This window comes from Coffea arabica, chromosome 10e, assembly GCF_036785885.1.
Source record: "Coffea arabica cultivar ET-39 chromosome 10e, Coffea Arabica ET-39 HiFi, whole genome shotgun sequence".
NCBI classification, from domain to species: domain Eukaryota; kingdom Viridiplantae; phylum Streptophyta; class Magnoliopsida; order Gentianales; family Rubiaceae; genus Coffea; species Coffea arabica.
Window position 1 is genome coordinate 33,512,712 of NC_092328.1, and position 22,811 is coordinate 33,535,522.

At 39.7% G+C, this 22,811-nt stretch overlaps 2 protein-coding genes and 1 long non-coding RNA gene across 4 annotated transcripts; all 3 read left to right on the plus strand.

Moving 5' to 3' along the window:
* Positions 1 to 1,903: 1,903 nt before the first annotated feature.
* LOC140015200 (uncharacterized) lies at positions 1,904 to 7,869 on the plus strand. The gene is made up of 4 exons (XM_072067109.1): positions 1,904 to 2,289; positions 4,079 to 4,159; positions 5,422 to 7,589; positions 7,861 to 7,869. Exons 3-4 carry the CDS (start codon positions 6,552 to 6,554, stop codon positions 7,867 to 7,869), a joined length of 1,047 nt encoding a protein of 348 aa, XP_071923210.1. The 5' UTR covers positions 1,904 to 2,289; positions 4,079 to 4,159; positions 5,422 to 6,551.
* A 237-nt stretch (positions 7,870 to 8,106) lies between these two features.
* On the plus strand, positions 8,107 to 14,337 carry LOC140015201 (uncharacterized). The gene is made up of 4 exons (XM_072067110.1): positions 8,107 to 8,757; positions 10,547 to 10,627; positions 11,890 to 14,057; positions 14,329 to 14,337. Exons 3-4 carry the CDS (start codon positions 13,020 to 13,022, stop codon positions 14,335 to 14,337), a joined length of 1,047 nt encoding a protein of 348 aa, XP_071923211.1. The 5' UTR covers positions 8,107 to 8,757; positions 10,547 to 10,627; positions 11,890 to 13,019.
* Positions 14,338 to 14,575: 238 nt separating this feature from the next.
* On the plus strand, positions 14,576 to 18,011 carry LOC140015054 (uncharacterized). Of its 2 annotated transcripts, XR_011821814.1 has the most exons (3): positions 14,576 to 15,226; positions 17,016 to 17,096; positions 17,967 to 18,011. It is a non-coding gene; the product is annotated as an uncharacterized lncRNA (long non-coding RNA). The 2 variants fall into 2 exon arrangements; XR_011821813.1 differs by lacking the exon at positions 17,967 to 18,011 and having other exon boundaries at positions 17,016 to 17,394.
* The last annotated feature ends 4,800 nt before the right edge of the window (positions 18,012 to 22,811 follow it).

Consider the following 22,811-nt stretch of genomic DNA (forward strand, 5'->3'; position numbering starts at 1 on the left):
GACTGAGTGGCCTTCTACATTGTTGTAGATCTGTCTTTTAGCTTCGAGATGGTGGGTCTTACACCCTCATCCGATAAGCGTAGCGCATTTTGTGTCATTACCGCAAGAGGAGGACGAAAACTGTTTTTTTGTTAAGGTCAAGTGGTGCATTGCTGAATTTTCTGGTTTGCTATTATGCCTCTATATGCATATGAAACCCATTGGGGTTGTGATTGGCTTGGCTTTAGGACTCGTTATCGAGTCTCATTGCATTTGTTTACGTGTTTTAGGACGTGACGAGGGTTCACGGCGACCTTTTTGACGTTGGTGCATGAAATATCACCTACGTGATTGGTGAGTATACTACTCACTTGAATGTTACAATGTGGCTTTGCTATATGTGATTTTGTTGCCTTGAAGGCTTATCTGGCTATTGGAATTGATTGAGGTGAGGGTGTACTTGACCGCCCTCACCCCTTGTGATACCGATAATGACTGATTACCGTTTTACTGAAATACTGCTCTTGCTATATGAGATATTGAATTCCATTCATGGAAAACTGATTTGGTGTCGTTTGGACGAATATCCAACGGCCTTACTGTATTACTGAGCTCAACCCCGTAGGTAGTCAATTGAATCGAGCCGGCGAGGGCTTGGTCGTGAAAATTGACATGCCACGGGGACTGTACTGGGGAATCTTGTAGTAATGAGACTCTTGGTTCCGGTATACTCGAGTATTACCAAAAGCTACTGATTGGAGTGCGGGCCCGGTTGGGGTATGTTTGGTGGAAGGAATGGGAGTGAAGTGGGTTCTACGGTTGGTACTCAAAAACGTTGACGGAGAGTCAATGAGATTGGATCAAGAATATAAGCGTGGAAATGGGCTCTTGAGAGCCGTCCGTATCCTTTTACCGATTAGTTTTGTTTCTCATTTGAATACTTGAAATGAACGGTTATGCTGAAGTGATCCTTGTTGATTATGTGATAGTTGCTCACTGAGCTTTAGCTCACTCCGTTCCATTTGTTTTCCTTACAGGAAAATGATCATTTTGGGAAGATCATACTTGTTGATTGCCAAATTGAGCCATGTATATGTCTATTTTGATTAGCTCTTTGCATGAAACCCTAATGTGTATTGGGTTCATCTTTTGAATGGCAAACCGAATATGTGTATCCATGATGAATAGTTTTTGACATGCCGATTTGGTTGTAAGTGTTGAATTGCTATGTATTAATGTTTGGTGGGATCTCGGATTCTGCTGTCCAGGCCGCTATTCATCGTTTTCATTTTTTTTATTTGTTATTTTGATACTTGTGGCTTGTACGAGCGCGCTTTTACGTTTCCGAAACGTTCTAGATCGCGTGTATCTGCCCGTAGTCCTGGCGAGAGCTGGGCAGGCAGTCCGCTAACCCCTTTGGTTCGCCTTAGGGGAAGGTGGGGCTGTTACAATTGGTATCAGAGCCACTTCGCGTGGTCTCTGCGCGGAGTGAGACTGGGCCAAGTGGTGTTGTGGTCCTAATTTCATGAATATGTTTAAGTGCTCGTTTGAGCATAAGTTATGAACCGGGCATGTGATAAGTGTACGAATCATTATCATGGGACTCGAGGAAGCTAGGTATGTATGTCGGGTAGGAATCTTTAATAAGGATGGTTTACTCTTGGGACCGGCCGGCTCGAGTTGTGAATTATCGTTGATGGGATTCTTGCGCCCGGATACGAAAGATATGAGGGCTTAGGTTAGAAAGGATTTGGTGAACTAGAAAGGCCATTCCTCGGTGGATCGTTTATGTTTGTACTAGACTTAACTGGCTGTATATATGTGTGTGGCTTAATTTTGACCGGCTTGTATATATATGAACTTTAGACCCTTGTTTCGAGACAATTAAGAGTGAATAATGTTTATATTAACATGAGTGCATTAGAGGTTTAGTGCACTAGTGAACCAAACGCGCGAGAAAATCGAGCCTAAAAACGTGCCAAACGAGCCTTACAAGAGTTGACTTTGGAGCAATTTTTCACCACACATTTAATCTTCTTTGAGAAGCCAACTTAGATCAAAATCACACTCTCTCTTCCCTCTCCTCATGGCCGGCCAAAACACTCCCTCTCTCTAACTCATTTGCAACAAAAATTCTGCACACTAATCTCAACCAAAACTACCCCAAATCACCTCCAAATCACACCAAACTTGGAGACCACTTAGCAAACCTCTTGGAGGTTGGATTTAGCTAACAAAAGGCTGCATCTTCACGGGTTCTTGGAGCTTCAAGAGGGCCGAAATTTCTGATCTTGCACACCCAAGGAATAGGTAATGATCAACCCTTGGATTCTTGTCTTTTGGAATTTATATAGCAAGATTAAGCTCATGCATGCACTTAGTTAGCTTGTTTATGGTGAAAATGAAATGAGTGGGCTCTTGGTATTCCCACACTTGGGTTGTTGTTGCTGATTTAAGGATTAATGTTGGATTTAATGGTAGTTTAGTGGTTATAATGATGAGTTTATGGAGTGTTATTGTTGGAAACTCAAAGTAGAGGTCTTGGCAAGAATTTCCGAAAATGCCCCTGTTTTGTTCGGCCATAAGAAGGCCCATTTTTGGTGATCTATTGGCATGAACCTGATGTTTATATGTTATATTATGTGTGTAAAAATTTTCGTTGGAAAACATTAACGTTTGGTGGGTCAAATGAATTTTTCTCCTAGAAGTGGCAATCTGGAAATCTGTTCCGTATTGCACTGTCCAGCGTTGGCATTTTGGCTATAACTCTGTCCTCGGATGTCGAAATCATGTGCCGTCGGTGGCGTTTGAAACTAGACATTCCTAGCTTTAATTTGGTATAAAATGCACGTTCTGATTCCTTGTGAGCAAGCCGAACCAAATGTTTTAAGTTCGCTGTCCTGTTGCTCTGTTCGTCTGGAATGAAGTGTTCAGGCAGCAACTTGATGCCCGAATTTGAACCAGATGGGTGCCGAATTTGGGAATGACTTCTTCTGTGATGTTTTAGTACTATGAATGTATTTTCCAACGGCGTAAGCCATGCTCAATTTCGAGCTATATTGACTGAGTTGTGACTGAAACAAGTGGACTGCTCTGTTTTGGAAAACCCTAATGTTGGGACTGGTTTGGAACCAAATCTTGGAATGAACTTGTTAGTTGATGTTTTTGATATTAAACACTTACCAAAGATATTATGGGTGTATCTTAGACCCTTATTTCACAAATGAACCATGGTTGGATAACTTTCTTGGTTAGACGATTGGAAATTGGGAAATGCAAGTCAAAGGCAGTTTGCCTTAGGATTTTTCTTGAACCTTGGTTGGCTAATTAACTACCTTACCGAAAGTATTTTTCCCTGAAATTTGATAGAGTGGTACCTTTCATATGGGAGTAAAATACTGCCAATTTTGGTACCAATCCAAGTTCGTTTCGATACCGAATTAAATTTCTAGTGTTGGAGGTTCAAAACTGGAAATTCTTCTTCAGTCTTGAATCTTCCTCAACTTGGGGCTACTATATCTTGGTGCTCGAAACTCCATTTCTCAATCCGCTTGTATTGTTATACTCTTGGATTGTAACACTATTTGATTTCCAAATTTCAAAGGTTAGTTCAAAACAAGTGAATTTTACTGAATTTCCAAAATTGGCCAAAAACCAACCTTGAAACTGTCTTAGTATTCTACAGCTGTAACTTTGATCCAACTTTTGAATACCTTCCATTTGGAATCATGGGAAAGTGTCTTCTAGAAACTTGTAGTACTCGGAATGTAGTTTCCAATGGTATCAAGCTTTCCAATTTTGGACCTACGTAGTGCAAGATACGATTTTTCTAGAATTGACACCCAAAGCTAAAATTTGACAATTTCTTAGAAATGAGATTTTGGAAACTTGCCTTCTTTTCTCGATACCGATTGAACATTTTTAACTCGATTTCATGAAAAATGTTAGTCTCTTTCTTTAGACTTTAAAACTTTACTCTTGAGCCTCGATTATTAATAATTAAGGCCCAATTCATGAATTCCCTTTAGATTGTACAACCTTCTTTGATAAGTAGGAGTTCTAAGTGATAGTGTATAATAGTTAATGGTTGTTTACTCAGGCACTCGAGGGAATCTCCAAGGGGAACTCGGAGCGGACACCTAAAACGCTTGTTTGAAAACTACTCGCTTGTTTTGACTAGGTGAGTGTTCCATATAGGAATACGTAATTGAATAAGTCTAGGACACGCTTATTTCATGATTATTAAGTGCTATGTGTTAAGTATTTACCATACTCATGCCTATTTAAGGAATGTATACTTGCATTGTATATCTACATGAATTGGTTAAATCATTAACCATATCAAATGACCATATGAACTCGATACATGCTTAACTTGCTAGATTGTTTACTTAGTCTACTTGGTTTTGAAAAATGGAGTCGAGTGTGTACTTTATCGCACTCGTTCTCTTTTGAGATGAATAATTCATGCTTGAAAATACTCGAATAACATGACTTGGTATGCTAAGGTTGCATACGTCGTTGGAGTGAATCTCCTCGACTCTCACGTGGTAAAAATGGGATAACGGCCAATGATGGCCTATGCATATGACCAATGCTTGTCAATTAACCGTCAACCGTGAACAGTTAACCGTTAACCGTGAACCGTTTACCAACCCACATGACTACCTGATTACCTGACTATTTGCTCATATGATTTCTAATCTATATGATTATTCGATATCCGTGAATTATATGCTCCCATGAAATCAACTTGTATTGCTTACGTGCTTACGTGCTAAGTATCCACTTGATCACTTGATTATCATGAATCACATGTTATATGAAGTTGTCCATCATTGTTAGGCGAGTGTGTACTTTATCTCACTCGACCTACTCAAATGATGAATTTTACCTTTTGTCGAATTACTTGATTACTTGTGCATGTTGTAAGCTCTAAGCTGAACTTGGGCCCTGCCTCGGTTACTGACCTACTCGAGCCAGGACTGGGCTCGGTCGGGTAGGTTGGAACCCTGGACAACCGTTTCGGTATACTCGAGTATTACCACTGGAGGGATAAGGTGATGGCCAGTCAAACCGAGGGGATCCGGAAGTCATAAGGTGCAGATGACCGACAGAGTTCCACTGGAACACCGTATCCTACAGTATATGTTTACCTTGTATCATAATAATTGTTTCGTGCTAAAATGCCAACATGAAATCCTGAGCTATGCCTGTAATAAGCTCCAATCACTCGTGAACTATACATGCCAATGTCTCATACCATGATAAATGTCTCAAATTACCTGTACAATGATTATCACCTCATGATAACATGCCATTGTGTAACCTTGAACCATGCATATGATATGCCCAACTTATTTGATTTATTTGAACTGTTAGAGTGTCTTGGAACCTCACTGGGCTGTGTAGCTCATACCACGTTGTGGATTTCTTTTACAGGGTTCGAGACCAAGGGTGCTCGTGAGTAGTACTAGATTGTTTTCTTTTGAAGACTTTAAGTTATATTATAACGGATGGCTATAGTACCCCTTTTCCATTGGGTTGTATTTAAGCTTGAAAGCTGCATAATTGTAAGTGTGAGATATTCGAAGTACTTTAATTATGTATTGAGGTTACTTAAAGTATTTCGAGCTTTTGAATGATCGATTGTAGTGAGTCCCGGCGAGAGCTGGGCAGGCGTCCCGCGGATACCCTTTGGTTCGCCTTAGGGAGAAGTGGGGGCGTCACAGTTGGTATCAGAGCTTAGGCTTCAGATCTTTGTAGTGTATCCTAGGCTTAAATGTTTAGGATGCCGGACTGTGGGACTGGTTTGAAAGTTAAATGATTGCTTGTAGCAATGAAATTTAGAGCCAATTCACGTGGTCTCTACAAAGGAGCAAGATAGGACCAAGTGGTGTTATGGTCCTTACTATGTGATTGAGTAAAGGTTTAAGTGCCCTTCAAAAAAAAATGTAAGCTGTGAATCATGAATGTTATAGGTTGTAAAACCTTTATCTTGATAATTGGAGGGAATTTGATATGTATGTTGGGTAGGAATCTCGAATGTGGTGATTTAGTCTTGGGACCGGCCGGCTCGAGTTGTGAATTACCTTATTTCGGATTCTTGTACCCGAGTACTTGAGAGTTGAGGGCAACCATAAGGACTTTATATCTCCATTTTTGGGGAATAAGAATGAATCGATATTTCATGTGAATGGTTGCAGGAAACCAATAATTGTTTGGTTAAGATGGTACAATAATTAAGAGTGGAAGATGGAAAATATTGTAACTCAAAAGATCCTTGTGTTGGGATTGAAATCGAGCATGTTAGGGAATGAGAATCGTCTAGTTCCAATAATCTAGTGAATCCCTACTTGTGATCTTTTATAGTGAGACGATGGGAGTAGAACTTAGAGTCTGCGCCTTGAAGATGAATGTACTTGTGATGATCACTTGTTTATTTTGCTATTGACTTTGACTTGGCATGAACTTTACTTGGCCATAACTTGTTTTATAATTTAATGAACTCTAGTTTGTGTTTACTTGCATAGTGATAATGTTATTTGTGTAAGTGACTTCATTCTCTTTAAATGTTGCTACTGGTATATGAGTATAGTTCAATTTTAACTAAGTGTGAGGGTTATGCATGTGCGTATAGATTAGTTGTGAACATGGAAACTAGAGGACAACGAAAGGGACGTCAACCTAGACAACCCCGAAATGAAAGAGTAGCTAATGGGTCCGGTATTGATCAAAACGTTGAGTCAAGTGTTGGGAGAGGAAATGACCAAATGGGACAAGTTTTAACTCGCATGACGGATATCCTGGAGCTCTTGGTAGCTCAACAAGGTCAAGGTGTTGGACAAGGAAACCAACGTGGAAACCAAGAGATAGGGGAGGATCGAGCTTTAGAGCGGTTTCAAAAATTTTTCCCGCCCAAGTTTGCTGGAGGACCTGATCCAGAGGTGGCTGAGAATTGGTTAGAGAATATAAGAAATATATTCGATGCCTTGGATTACACAGAGGAGAGACAAGTCACCTTTGCTGTATTTCAACTTGAAGGAGCAGCCCGAGCCTGGTGGAATGTTATAAGAAACAAGTGGGAAAGAGATCAAACCCTAAGGACTTGGATAAACTTTGTACGTGAATTTAATGAGAAATTTCTTCCTCCACTTGTCCAAGAAAAGAGAGAAGATGATTTTATAAAGCTTCGTCAAGGAACTTTGAGCGTAGCTGAGTATGAAACACGCTTTACAAAGTTATCTACATATGCCCCAGAATTGGTGGCTACTGAACGGAAGAGAATAAGAAGGTTTATCCAAGGATTAGATTTGGAAATCCAAGATGCCCTTGCTGCAGCACAGGTTGAAACATTTAGTGACGCTCTCGAAAAAGCGCAAAGGGTAGAAAGCACAAAATCTCAACTGAGAGCTCTCCAAGCAAGGAAAAGAGATGCATCTGATAGTACACTAGGAGGAAATGGACCACCACCCAAAGTTAGAAAAGAAGTGGATGGAGTAGGACTGTTATTTCCTGCACCACTCATGATAAAGGAACCAAAAGGAACTATGTCGCGAGGGACTTCAGTAGAACAGACACGATCAAAGAAAACCTCGCAAGCCAGTCAGGTCACAACACCTCGTCCGACTTATGGATATTGTGGAAGGACGAATCACATTGAAGAAAACTGTTGGCTAAAGGGACGAAAGTGTATGGGGTGTGGGAGTACCAACCATAAAGTTCATGACTGTCCAAGGAGGTATCCACGAGAAACTACTGCTCCACAAGGAAATGGAACTGTCCCTCGACAAGTCAATGGAAGGAGAAACCGACCAATGGCATCAGAAAGAAAGCATAACATGAACACACCACATGGTTCAGAGTTGTCTGAGATTACAGAAGGTATGAATTTCGAGGACGAAATTCTTTTAAGGAGGGGAGGTTGTGAGGACTCGTAAAAACTATTATTTTTTTTAGCCTAATTTGTGGCTTAATAAATTATTTAATTGGATATTTGCCTCGAGGAATATTTTCTAGTCTTATTAGACCTAAATACATGGTAATATAACTTCGTTATATTTTTAAAGTAACTCATTTCACGAATTAATTTCCTGGAGCGCGTTTAGTAAAAACAGTGAATAGTGCTTGAAGATTTTATCCGCTTGAGAGTACAATAAGTTTGGAATATTGGAGACATGTACAATGGACCTAAATTCGGTATTTTAATGTTTAAATACTCAAGTGATAGTTATTAGTACTATCGTTATAAGAATTTCCCGGAAGTTTCGCGTTATAGCGGTAAAATTGGCGGTACGCGTTTTCACACGCGCGACTTTATTTGAGGAACTTTAGACCCTTGTTTCGAGACAATTAAGAGTGAATAATGTTTATATTAACATGAGTGCATTAGAGGTTTAGTGCACTAGTGAACCAAACGCGCGAGAAAATCGAGCCTAAAAACGTGCCAAACGAGCCTTACAAGAGTTGACTTTGGAGCAATTTTTCACCACACATTTAATCTTCTTTGAGAAGCCAACTTAGATCAAAATCACACTCTCTCTTCCCTCTCCTCATGGCCGGCCAAAACACTCCCTCTCTCTAACTCATTTGCAACAAAAATTCTGCACACTAATCTCAACCAAAACTACCCCAAATCACCTCCAAATCACACCAAACTTGGAGACCACTTAGCAAACCTCTTGGAGGTTGGATTTAGCTAACAAAAGGCTGCATCTTCACGGGTTCTTGGAGCTTCAAGAGGGCCGAAATTTCTGATCTTGCACACCCAAGGAATAGGTAATGATCAACCCTTGGATTCTTGTCTTTTGGAATTTATATAGCAAGATTAAGCTCATGCATGCACTTAGTTAGCTTGTTTATGGTGAAAATGAAATGAGTGGGCTCTTGGTATTCCCACACTTGGGTTGTTGTTGCTGATTTAAGGATTAATGTTGGATTTAATGGTAGTTTAGTGGTTATAATGATGAGTTTATGGAGTGTTATTGTTGGAAACTCAAAGTAGAGGTCTTGGCAAGAATTTCCGAAAATGCCCCTGTTTTGTTCGGCCATAAGAAGGCCCATTTTTGGTGATCTATTGGCATGAACCTGATGTATATATGTTATATTATGTGTGTAAAAATTTTCGTTGGAAAACATTAACGTTTGGTGGGTCAAATGAATTTTTCTCCTAGAAGTGGCAATCTGGAAATCTGTTCCGTATTGCACTGTCCAGCGTTGGCATTTTGGCTATAACTCTGTCCTCGGATGTCGAAATCATGTGCCGTCGGTGGCGTTTGAAACTAGACATTCCTAGCTTTAATTTGGTATAAAATGCACGTTCTGATTCCTTGTGAGCAAGCCGAACCAAATGTTTTAAGTTCGCTGTCCTGTTGCTCTGTTCGTCTGGAATGAAGTGTTCAGGCAGCAACTTGATGCCCGAATTTGAACCAGATGGGTGCCGAATTTGGGAATGACTTCTTCTGTGATGTTTTAGTACTATGAATGTATTTTCCAACGGCGTAAGCCATGCTCAATTTCGAGCTATATTGACTGAGTTGTGACTGAAACAAGTGGACTGCTCTGTTTTGGAAAACCCTAATGTTGGGACTGGTTTGGAACCAAATCTTGGAATGAACTTGTTAGTTGATGTTTTTGATATTAAACACTTACCAAAGATATTATGGGTGTATCTTAGACCCTTATTTCACAAATGAACCATGGTTGGATAACTTTCTTGGTTAGACGATTGGAAATTGGGAAATGCAAGTCAAAGGCAGTTTGCCTTAGGATTTTTCTTGAACCTTGGTTGGCTAATTAACTACCTTACCGAAAGTATTTTTCCCTGAAATTTGATAGAGTGGTACCTTTCATATGGGAGTAAAATACTGCCAATTTTGGTACCAATCCAAGTTCGTTTCGATACCGAATTAAATTTCTAGTGTTGGAGGTTCAAAACTGGAAATTCTTCTTCAGTCTTGAATCTTCCTCAACTTGGGGCTACTATATCTTGGTGCTCGAAACTCCATTTCTCAATCCGCTTGTATTGTTATACTCTTGGATTGTAACACTATTTGATTTCCAAATTTCAAAGGTTAGTTCAAAACAAGTGAATTTTACTGAATTTCCAAAATTGGCCAAAAACCAACCTTGAAACTGTCTTAGTATTCTACAGCTGTAACTTTGATCCAACTTTTGAATACCTTCCATTTGGAATCATGGGAAAGTGTCTTCTAGAAACTTGTAGTACTCGGAATGTAGTTTCCAATGGTATCAAGCTTTCCAATTTTGGACCTACGTAGTGCAAGATACGATTTTTCTAGAATTGACACCCAAAGCTAAAATTTGACAATTTCTTAGAAATGAGATTTTGGAAACTTGCCTTCTTTTCTCGATACCGATTGAACATTTTTAACTCGATTTCATGAAAAATGTTAGTCTCTTTCTTTAGACTTTAAAACTTTACTCTTGAGCCTCGATTATTAATAATTAAGGCCCAATTCATGAATTCCCTTTAGATTGTACAACCTTCTTTGATAAGTAGGAGTTCTAAGTGATAGTGTATAATAGTTAATGGTTGTTTACTCAGGCACTCGAGGGAATCTCCAAGGGGAACTCGGAGCGGACACCTAAAACGCTTGTTTGAAAACTACTCGCTTGTTTTGACTAGGTGAGTGTTCCATATAGGAATACGTAATTGAATAAGTCTAGGACACGCTTATTTCATGATTATTAAGTGCTATGTGTTAAGTATTTACCATACTCATGCCTATTTAAGGAATGTATACTTGCATTGTATATCTACATGAATTGGTTAAATCATTAACCATATCAAATGACCATATGAACTCGATACATGCTTAACTTGCTAGATTGTTTACTTAGTCTACTTGGTTTTGAAAAATGGAGTCGAGTGTGTACTTTATCGCACTCGTTCTCTTTTGAGATGAATAATTCATGCTTGAAAATACTCGAATAACATGACTTGGTATGCTAAGGTTGCATACGTCGTTGGAGTGAATCTCCTCGACTCTCACGTGGTAAAAATGGGATAACGGCCAATGATGGCCTATGCATATGACCAATGCTTGTCAATTAACCGTCAACCGTGAACAGTTAACCGTTAACCGTGAACCGTTTACCAACCCACATGACTACCTGATTACCTGACTATTTGCTCATATGATTTCTAATCTATATGATTATTCGATATCCGTGAATTATATGCTCCCATGAAATCAACTTGTATTGCTTACGTGCTTACGTGCTAAGTATCCACTTGATCACTTGATTATCATGAATCACATGTTATATGAAGTTGTCCATCATTGTTAGGCGAGTGTGTACTTTATCTCACTCGACCTACTCAAATGATGAATTTTACCTTTTGTCGAATTACTTGATTACTTGTGCATGTTGTAAGCTCTAAGCTGAACTTGGGCCCTGCCTCGGTTACTGACCTACTCGAGCCAGGACTGGGCTCGGTCGGGTAGGTTGGAACCCTGGACAACCGTTTCGGTATACTCGAGTATTACCACTGGAGGGATAAGGTGATGGCCAGTCAAACCGAGGGGATCCGGAAGTCATAAGGTGCAGATGACCGACAGAGTTCCACTGGAACACCGTATCCTACAGTATATGTTTACCTTGTATCATAATAATTGTTTCGTGCTAAAATGCCAACATGAAATCCTGAGCTATGCCTGTAATAAGCTCCAATCACTCGTGAACTATACATGCCAATGTCTCATACCATGATAAATGTCTCAAATTACCTGTACAATGATTATCACCTCATGATAACATGCCATTGTGTAACCTTGAACCATGCATATGATATGCCCAACTTATTTGATTTATTTGAACTGTTAGAGTGTCTTGGAACCTCACTGGGCTGTGTAGCTCATACCACGTTGTGGATTTCTTTTACAGGGTTCGAGACCAAGGGTGCTCGTGAGTAGTACTAGATTGTTTTCTTTTGAAGACTTTAAGTTATATTATAACGGATGGCTATAGTACCCCTTTTCCATTGGGTTGTATTTAAGCTTGAAAGCTGCATAATTGTAAGTGTGAGATATTCGAAGTACTTTAATTATGTATTGAGGTTACTTAAAGTATTTCGAGCTTTTGAATGATCGATTGTAGTGAGTCCCGGCGAGAGCTGGGCAGGCGTCCCGCGGATACCCTTTGGTTCGCCTTAGGGAGAAGTGGGGGCGTCACAGTTGGTATCAGAGCTTAGGCTTCAGATCTTTGTAGTGTATCCTAGGCTTAAATGTTTAGGATGCCGGACTGTGGGACTGGTTTGAAAGTTAAATGATTGCTTGTAGCAATGAAATTTAGAGCCAATTCACGTGGTCTCTACAAAGGAGCAAGATAGGACCAAGTGGTGTTATGGTCCTTACTATGTGATTGAGTAAAGGTTTAAGTGCCCTTCAAAAAAAAATGTAAGCTGTGAATCATGAATGTTATAGGTTGTAAAACCTTTATCTTGATAATTGGAGGGAATTTGATATGTATGTTGGGTAGGAATCTCGAATGTGGTGATTTAGTCTTGGGACCGGCCGGCTCGAGTTGTGAATTACCTTATTTCGGATTCTTGTACCCGAGTACTTGAGAGTTGAGGGCAACCATAAGGACTTTATATCTCCATTTTTGGGGAATAAGAATGAATCGATATTTCATGTGAATGGTTGCAGGAAACCAATAATTGTTTGGTTAAGATGGTACAATAATTAAGAGTGGAAGATGGAAAATATTGTAACTCAAAAGATCCTTGTGTTGGGATTGAAATCGAGCATGTTAGGGAATGAGAATCGTCTAGTTCCAATAATCTAGTGAATCCCTACTTGTGATCTTTTATAGTGAGACGATGGGAGTAGAACTTAGAGTCTGCGCCTTGAAGATGAATGTACTTGTGATGATCACTTGTTTATTTTGCTATTGACTTTGACTTGGCATGAACTTTACTTGGCCATAACTTGTTTTATAATTTAATGAACTCTAGTTTGTGTTTACTTGCATAGTGATAATGTTATTTGTGTAAGTGACTTCATTCTCTTTAAATGTTGCTACTGGTATATGAGTATAGTTCAATTTTAACTAAGTGTGAGGGTTATGCATGTGCGTATAGATTAGTTGTGAACATGGAAACTAGAGGACAACGAAAGGGACGTCAACCTAGACAACCCCGAAATGAAAGAGTAGCTAATGGGTCCGGTATTGATCAAAACGTTGAGTCAAGTGTTGGGAGAGGAAATGACCAAATGGGACAAGTTTTAACTCGCATGACGGATATCCTGGAGCTCTTGGTAGCTCAACAAGGTCAAGGTGTTGGACAAGGAAACCAACGTGGAAACCAAGAGATAGGGGAGGATCGAGCTTTAGAGCGGTTTCAAAAATTTTTCCCGCCCAAGTTTGCTGGAGGACCTGATCCAGAGGTGGCTGAGAATTGGTTAGAGAATATAAGAAATATATTCGATGCCTTGGATTACACAGAGGAGAGACAAGTCACCTTTGCTGTATTTCAACTTGAAGGAGCAGCCCGAGCCTGGTGGAATGTTATAAGAAACAAGTGGGAAAGAGATCAAACCCTAAGGACTTGGATAAACTTTGTACGTGAATTTAATGAGAAATTTCTTCCTCCACTTGTCCAAGAAAAGAGAGAAGATGATTTTATAAAGCTTCGTCAAGGAACTTTGAGCGTAGCTGAGTATGAAACACGCTTTACAAAGTTATCTACATATGCCCCAGAATTGGTGGCTACTGAACGGAAGAGAATAAGAAGGTTTATCCAAGGATTAGATTTGGAAATCCAAGATGCCCTTGCTGCAGCACAGGTTGAAACATTTAGTGACGCTCTCGAAAAAGCGCAAAGGGTAGAAAGCACAAAATCTCAACTGAGAGCTCTCCAAGCAAGGAAAAGAGATGCATCTGATAGTACACTAGGAGGAAATGGACCACCACCCAAAGTTAGAAAAGAAGTGGATGGAGTAGGACTGTTATTTCCTGCACCACTCATGATAAAGGAACCAAAAGGAACTATGTCGCGAGGGACTTCAGTAGAACAGACACGATCAAAGAAAACCTCGCAAGCCAGTCAGGTCACAACACCTCGTCCGACTTATGGATATTGTGGAAGGACGAATCACATTGAAGAAAACTGTTGGCTAAAGGGACGAAAGTGTATGGGGTGTGGGAGTACCAACCATAAAGTTCATGACTGTCCAAGGAGGTATCCACGAGAAACTACTGCTCCACAAGGAAATGGAACTGTCCCTCGACAAGTCAATGGAAGGAGAAACCGACCAATGGCATCAGAAAGAAAGCATAACATGAACACACCACATGGTTCAGAGTTGTCTGAGATTACAGAAGGTATGAATTTCGAGGACGAAATTCTTTTAAGGAGGGGAGGTTGTGAGGACTCGTAAAAACTATTATTTTTTTTAAGCCTAATTTGTGGCTTAATAAATTATTTAATTGGATATTTGCCTCGAGGAATATTTTCTAGTCTTATTAGACCTAAATACATGGTAATATAACTTCGTTATATTTTTAAAGTAACTCATTTCACGAATTAATTTCCTGGAGCGCGTTTAGTAAAAACAGTGAATAGTGCTTGAAGATTTTATCCGCTTGAGAGTACAATAAGTTTGGAATATTGGAGACATGTACAATGGACCTAAATTCGGTATTTTAATGTTTAAATACTCAAGTGATAGTTATTAGTACTATCGTTATAAGAATTTCCCGGAAGTTTCGCGTTATAGCGGTAAAATTGGCGGTACGCGTTTTCACACGCGCGACTTTATTTGAGGAACTTTAGACCCTTGTTTCGAGACAATTAAGAGTGAATAATGTTTATATTAACATGAGTGCATTAGAGGTTTAGTGCACTAGTGAACCAAACGCGCGAGAAAATCGAGCCTAAAAACGTGCCAAACGAGCCTTACAAGAGTTGACTTTGGAGCAATTTTTCACCACACATTTAATCTTCTTTGAGAAGCCAACTTAGATCAAAATCACACTCTCTCTTCCCTCTCCTCATGGCCGGCCAAAACACTCCCTCTCTCTAACTCATTTGCAACAAAAATTCTGCACACTAATCTCAACCAAAACTACCCCAAATCACCTCCAAATCACACCAAACTTGGAGACCACTTAGCAAACCTCTTGGAGGTTGGATTTAGCTAACAAAAGGCTGCATCTTCACGGGTTCTTGGAGCTTCAAGAGGGCCGAAATTTCTGATCTTGCACACCCAAGGAATAGGTAATGATCAACCCTTGGATTCTTGTCTTTTGGAATTTATATAGCAAGATTAAGCTCATGCATGCACTTAGTTAGCTTGTTTATGGTGAAAATGAAATGAGTGGGCTCTTGGTATTCCCACACTTGGGTTGTTGTTGCTGATTTAAGGATTAATGTTGGATTTAATGGTAGTTTAGTGGTTATAATGATGAGTTTATGGAGTGTTATTGTTGGAAACTCAAAGTAGAGGTCTTGGCAAGAATTTCCGAAAATGCCCCTGTTTTGTTCGGCCATAAGAAGGCCCATTTTTGGTGATCTATTGGCATGAACCTGATGTATATATGTTATATTATGTGTGTAAAAATTTTCGTTGGAAAACATTAACGTTTGGTGGGTCAAATGAATTTTTCTCCTAGAAGTGGCAATCTGGAAATCTGTTCCGTATTGCACTGTCCAGCGTTGGCATTTTGGCTATAACTCTGTCCTCGGATGTCGAAATCATGTGCCGTCGGTGGCGTTTGAAACTAGACATTCCTAGCTTTAATTTGGTATAAAATGCACGTTCTGATTCCTTGTGAGCAAGCCGAACCAAATGTTTTAAGTTCGCTGTCCTGTTGCTCTGTTCGTCTGGAATGAAGTGTTCAGGCAGCAACTTGATGCCCGAATTTGAACCAGATGGGTGCCGAATTTGGGAATGACTTCTTCTGTGATGTTTTAGTACTATGAATGTATTTTCCAACGGCGTAAGCCATGCTCAATTTCGAGCTATATTGACTGAGTTGTGACTGAAACAAGTGGACTGCTCTGTTTTGGAAAACCCTAATGTTGGGACTGGTTTGGAACCAAATCTTGGAATGAACTTGTTAGTTGATGTTTTTGATATTAAACACTTACCAAAGATATTATGGGTGTATCTTAGACCCTTATTTCACAAATGAACCATGGTTGGATAACTTTCTTGGTTAGACGATTGGAAATTGGGAAATGCAAGTCAAAGGCAGTTTGCCTTAGGATTTTTCTTGAACCTTGGTTGGCTAATTAACTACCTTACCGAAAGTATTTTTCCCTGAAATTTGATAGAGTGGTACCTTTCATATGGGAGTAAAATACTGCCAATTTTGGTACCAATCCAAGTTCGTTTCGATACCGAATTAAATTTCTAGTGTTGGAGGTTCAAAACTGGAAATTCTTCTTCAGTCTTGAATCTTCCTCAACTTGGGGCTACTATATCTTGGTGCTCGAAACTCCATTTCTCAATCCGCTTGTATTGTTATACTCTTGGATTGTAACACTATTTGATTTCCAAATTTCAAAGGTTAGTTCAAAACAAGTGAATTTTACTGAATTTCCAAAATTGGCCAAAAACCAACCTTGAAACTGTCTTAGTATTCTACAGCTGTAACTTTGATCCAACTTTTGAATACCTTCCATTTGGAATCATGGGAAAGTGTCTTCTAGAAACTTGTAGTACTCGGAATGTAGTTTCCAATGGTATCAAGCTTTCCAATTTTGGACCTACGTAGTGCAAGATACGATTTTTCTAGAATTGACACCCAAAGCTAAAATTTGACAATTTCTTAGAAATGAGATTTTGGAAACTTGCCTTCTTTTCTCGATACCGATTGAACATTTTTAACTCGATTTCATGAAAAATGTTAGTCTCTTTCTTTAGACTTTAAAACTTTACTCTTGAGCCTCGATTATTAATAATTAAGGCCCAATTCATGAATTCCCTTTAGATTGTACAACCTTCTTTGATAAGTAGGAGTTCTAAGTGATAGTGTATAATAGTTAATGGTTGTTTACTCAGGCACTCGAGGGAATCTCCAAGGGGAACTCGGAGCGGACACCTAAAACGCTTGTTTGAAAACTACTCGCTTGTTTTGACTAGGTGAGTGTTCCATATAGGAATACGTAATTGAATAAGTCTAGGACACGCTTATTTCATGATTATTAAGTGCTATGTGTTAAGTATTTACCATACTCATGCCTATTTAAGGAATGTATACTTGCATTGTATATCTACATGAATTGGTTAAATCATTAACCATATCAAATGACCATATGAACTCGATACATGCTTAACTTGCTAGATTGTTTACTTAGTCTACTTGGTTTTGAAAAATGGAGTCGAGTGTGTACTTTATCGCACTCGTTCTCTTTTGAGATGAATAATTCATGCTTGAAAATACTCGAATAACATGACTTGGTATGCTAAGGTTGCATACGTCGTTGGAGTGAATCTCCTCGACTCTCACGTGGTAAAAATGGGATAACGGCCAATGATGGCCTATGCATATGACCAATGCTTGTCAATTAACCGTCAACCGTGAACAGTTAACCGTTAACCGTGAACCGTTTACCAACCCACATGACTACCTGATTACCTGACTATTTGCTCATATGATTTCTAATCTATATGATTATTCGATATCCGTGAATTATATGCTCCCATGAAATCAACTTGTATTGCTTACGTGCTTACGTGCTAAGTATCCACTTGATCACTTGATTATCATGAATCACATGTTATATGAAGTTGTCCATCATTGTTAGGCGAGTGTGTACTTTATCTCACTCGACCTACTCAAATGATGAATTTTACCTTTTGTCGAATTACTTGATTACTTGTGCTGCCATTGTGTAACCTTGAACCATGCATATGATATGCCCAACTTATTTGATTTATTTGAACTGTTAGAGTGTCTTGGAACCTCACTGGGCTGTGTAGCTCATACCACGTTGTGGATTTCTTTTACAGGGTTCGAGACCAAGGGTGCTCGTGAGTAGTACTAGATTGTTTTCTTGTGAAGACTTTAAGTTATATTATAACGGATGGCTATAGTACCCCTTTTCCATTGGGTTGTATTTAAGCTTGAAAGCTGCATAATTGTAAGTGTGAGATATTCGAAGTACTTTAATTATGTATTGAGGTTACTTAAAGTATTTCGAGCTTTTGAATGATCGATTGTAGTGAGTCCCGGCGAGAGCTGGGCAGGCGTCCCGCGGATACCCTTTGGTTCGCCTTAGGGAGAAGTGGGGGCGTCACAGAATTGGCCTTGACTCAAAACATGAAAGTTGTAGGTATTGATGTTTTAAGGGTGCCTGTAAAATTTCAGGTCAATTGGAGTAGTGTAGAATGAGATAAGCTGAAATTACTATTGCTGTTCTGGATGATCAGAATGTGCGAACTGCGATTGTAATCGTCTGTTTTGACTGGAATTGGTTTGGATTTTGTTGTTGGTGTCTTCTGATGAAATGTATCTTGATGTCCTAGCTACCGTATGCCTTTGGAATCAATGCATTTGGACCTGTATAGACCGAGATAGACGAATTACAGCATTGTGTGATTTGGGAACCTGCAATTACGGTTCTGGCTTGGTTTTCTGCATTTTTGACCTAGTTGTGCTAGGATTTGGACTGAGTAGCCTTCTACATTGTTGTAGATCTGTCTTTTAGATTCGAGATGGTGGGTCTTACACCCTCATCCGATAAGCGTAGCGCATTTTGTGTCATTACCGCAAGAGGAGGACGAAAACTGTTTTTTTGTTAAGGTCAAGTGGTGCATTGCTGAATTTTCTGGTTTGCTATTATGCCTCTATATGCATATGAAACCCATTGGGGTTGTGATTGGCTTGGCTTTAGGACTCGTTATCGAGTCTCATTGCATTTGTTTACGTGTTTTAGGACGTGACGAGGGTTCACGGCGACCTTTTTGACGTTGGTGCATGAAATATCACCTACGTGATTGGTGAGTATACTACTCACTTGAATGTTACAATGTGGCTTTGCTATATGTGATTTTGTTGCCTTGAAGGCTTATCTGGCTATTGGAATTGATTGAGGTGAGGGTGTACTTGACCGCCCTCACCCCTTGTGATACCGATAATGACTGATTACCGTTTTACTGAAATACTGCTCTTGCTATATGAGATATTGAATTCCATTCATGGAAAACTGATTTGGTGTCGTTTGGACGAATATCCAACGGCCTTACTGTATTACTGAGCTCAACCCCGTAGGTAGTCAATTGAATCGAGCCGGCGAGGGCTTGGTCGTGAAAATTGACATGCCACGGGGACTGTACTGGGAAATCTTGTAGTAATGAGACTCTTGGTTCCGGTATACTCGAGTATTACCAAAAGCTACTGATTGGAGTGCGGGCCCGGTTGGGGTATGTTTGGTGGAAGGAATGGGAGTGAAGTGGGTTCTACGGTTGGTACTCAAAAACGTTGACGGAGAGTCAATGAGATTGGATCAAGAATATAAGCGTGGAAATGGGCTCTTGAGAGCCGTCCATATCCTTTTACCGATTTGTTTTGTTTCTCATTTGAATACTTGAAATGAACGGTTATGCTGAAGTGATCCTTGTTGATTATGTGATAGTTGCTCACTGAGCTTTAGCTCACTCCGTTCCATTTGTTTTCCTTACAGGAAAATGATCATTTTGGGAAGATCATACTTGTTGATTGCCAAATTGAGCCATGTATATGTCTATTTTGATTAGCTCTTTGCATGAAACCCTAATGTGTATTGGGTTCATCTTTTGAATTGCAAACCGAATATGTGTATCCATGATGAATAGTTTTTGACATGCCGATTTGGTTGTAAGTGTTGAATTGCTATGTATTAATGTTTGGTGGGATCTCGGATTCTGCTGTCCAGGCCGCTATTCATCGTTTTCATTTTTTTTATTTGTTATTTTGATACTTGTGGCTTGTACGAGCGCGCTTTTACGTTTCCGAAACGTTCTAGATCGCGTGTATCTGCCCGTAGTCCTGGCGAGAGCTGGGCAGGCAGTCCGCTAACCCCTTTGGTTCGCCTTAGGGGAAGGTGGGGCTGTTACAATTGGTATCAGAGCCACTTCGCGTGGTCTCTGCGCGGAGTGAGACTGGGCCAAGTGGTGTTGTGGTCCTAATTTCATGAATATGTTTAAGTGCTCGTTTGAGCATAAGTTATGAACCGGGCATGTGATAAGTGTACGAATCATTATCATGGGACTCGAGGAAGCTAGGTATGTATGTCGGGTAGGAATCTTTAATAAGGATGGTTTACTCTTGGGACCGGCCGGCTCGAGTTGTGAATTATCGTTGATGGGATTCTTGCGCCCGGATACGAAAGATATGAGGGCTTAGGTTAGAAAGGATTTGGTGAACTAGAAAGGCCATTCCTCGGTGGATCGTTTATGTTTGTACTAGACTTAACTGGCTGTATATATGTGTGTGGCTTAATTTTGACCGGCTTGTATATATATGTTTTGATCTTGTTTGGAATGTATAAATGTGTGTTATCATAAAAGTTTTGAGTGTTACTCACATGCAACGTGCTTATTTTGGTTTAGTATTATTGCCTAGACCAAGTAAAACTCATGGAAGGTAAGAATTTACTGAACTTGGCCAGTGAAGGGGTACAGATCGGTTAGCTAAGTATAATGCTCAATTTAATCCCGGAGTAGTCAATGATAAGGAATTTCGAGGACGAAATTCTTTTAAGGGGGAGAGAGTGTGAGAACCCGTAAATTCCTCTTAATAATTTTCCTAGGGTTTATCCCCTTTAATGGCATGTTTTCTGCATTTTCTGGCTTAGGAAATTTTTCTGGTGAATTTTATGAGTAAATATAATTTTTAGATGATTTTTCTAGTATTGACTAGGTTTTGAGAAATTAAGAGTGAATACCGGACGTGGGACCCACTAGTGCGAAAAATTCGGCAATTTTCGGCCAACTAGGTGAAGTTTTGGATACTGGATTTAATTTACCAGGTGTTAAGGGATAAGTAGAGGATGTTATTTGGATTGGTGTGAGAGGGAACAAAGAGATAGAGATTCATTAATTAGGTGACAAGTGTCACCATTTGGTTGGATTGACTTGTATGACCACTATTCATGTCTTTACCAAATTAATATCAAAATTGACCAAAAATTCCTTATTTTCTTCTCTCCTTGGCCGATTCTCTTCAAGCAACAAAAGGGAAAGAAAACTCTCCAAACTCTTGCTTCAATCTTGCTCAAATTCAACCAATCAACCGTTTAATCTTGTTTTTGTTCCATAGAAACCCTTAAGGGAGTGATAGTGAGTTGTTTTGTGAAGTAATTTGGAAGATTTAAGTGCAAGGTTGCTCCATTCCTTTGGGTATCAAGGTGAGTAGTGAAGAAACTCCTTTTCTCTTTCCAATAATGCTTAATGAGCAACCTAAGTGAGTTAAAGTGATGATCTTTGGTGTTATTTCATGATTTTGGTTGAGATTGATGACACTTTCTATTTAATTTGGATTTTTCTGTTCTCATATGATTGTTATTATGTGGTTATGTATGATGATTGGAAATGATAGTTGAGGAAGCTAGGAGGTGGAAAAAGTGATTAATTGCAAGAAAATTCTGTTTTGGAAGAAATCTGGAAAATTAGGGTTCTTGGTTCTTCATTCTGTCCGAAATTTTTGGTCCTAGATAGAAGCCGAATTGGCCTTGACTCAAAACATGAAAGTTGTAGGTATTGATGTTTTAAGGGAGCCTGTAAAAGTTCAGGTCAATTGGAGTAGTGTAGAATGAGATAAGCCGAAATTACTATTGCTGTTCTGGGTGATCAGAATGTGCGAACTGCGATTGTAATCGTCTGTTTTGACTGGAATTGGTTTGGATTTTGTTGTTGGTGTCTTCTGATGAAATGTATCTTGATGTCCTAGCTACCGTATGCCTTTGGAATCAATGCATTTGGACCTGTATAGACCGAGATAGACGAATTACAGCATTGTGTGATTTGGGAACCTGCAATTACGGTTCTGGCTTGGTTTTCTGCATTTTTGACCTAGTTGTGCTAGGATTTGGACTGAGTGGCCTTCTACATTGTTGTAGATCTGTCTTTTAGCTTCGAGATGGTGGGTCTTACACCCTCATCCGATAAGCGTAGCGCATTTTGTGTCATTACCGCAAGAGGAGGACGAAAACTGTTTTTTTGTTAAGGTCAAGTGGTGCATTGCTGAATTTTCTGGTTTGCTATTATGCCTCTATATGCATATGAAACCCATTGGGGTTGTGATTGGCTTGGCTTTAGGACTCGTTATCGAGTCTCATTGCATTTGTTTACGTGTTTTAGGACGTGACGAGGGTTCACGGCGACCTTTTTGACGTTGGTGCATGAAATATCACCTACGTGATTGGTGAGTATACTACTCACTTGAATGTTACAATGTGGCTTTGCTATATGTGATTTTGTTGCCTTGAAGGCTTATCTGGCTATTGGAATTGATTGAGGTGAGGGTGTACTTGACCGCCCTCACCCCTTGTGATACCGATAATGACTGATTACCGTTTTACTGAAATACTGCTCTTGCTATATGAGATATTGAATTCCATTCATGGAAAACTGATTTGGTGTCGTTTGGACGAATATCCAACGGCCTTACTGTATTACTGAGCTCAACCCCGTAGGTAGTCAATTGAATCGAGCCGGCGAGGGCTTGGTCGTGAAAATTGACATGCCACGGGGACTGTACTGGGGAATCTTGTAGTAATGAGACTCTTGGTTCCGGTATACTCGAGTATTACCAAAAGCTACTGATTGGAGTGCGGGCCCGGTTGGGGTATGTTTGGTGGAAGGAATGGGAGTGAA

Excerpts from the sequence above, each read along its gene's own strand:
- LOC140015200 (XM_072067109.1), top strand. The coding sequence starts at position 6,552 with ATGTTGCTACTGGTATATGAGTATAGTTCAATTTTAACTAAGTGTGAG.
- LOC140015201 (XM_072067110.1), top strand. The coding sequence starts at position 13,020 with ATGTTGCTACTGGTATATGAGTATAGTTCAATTTTAACTAAGTGTGAG.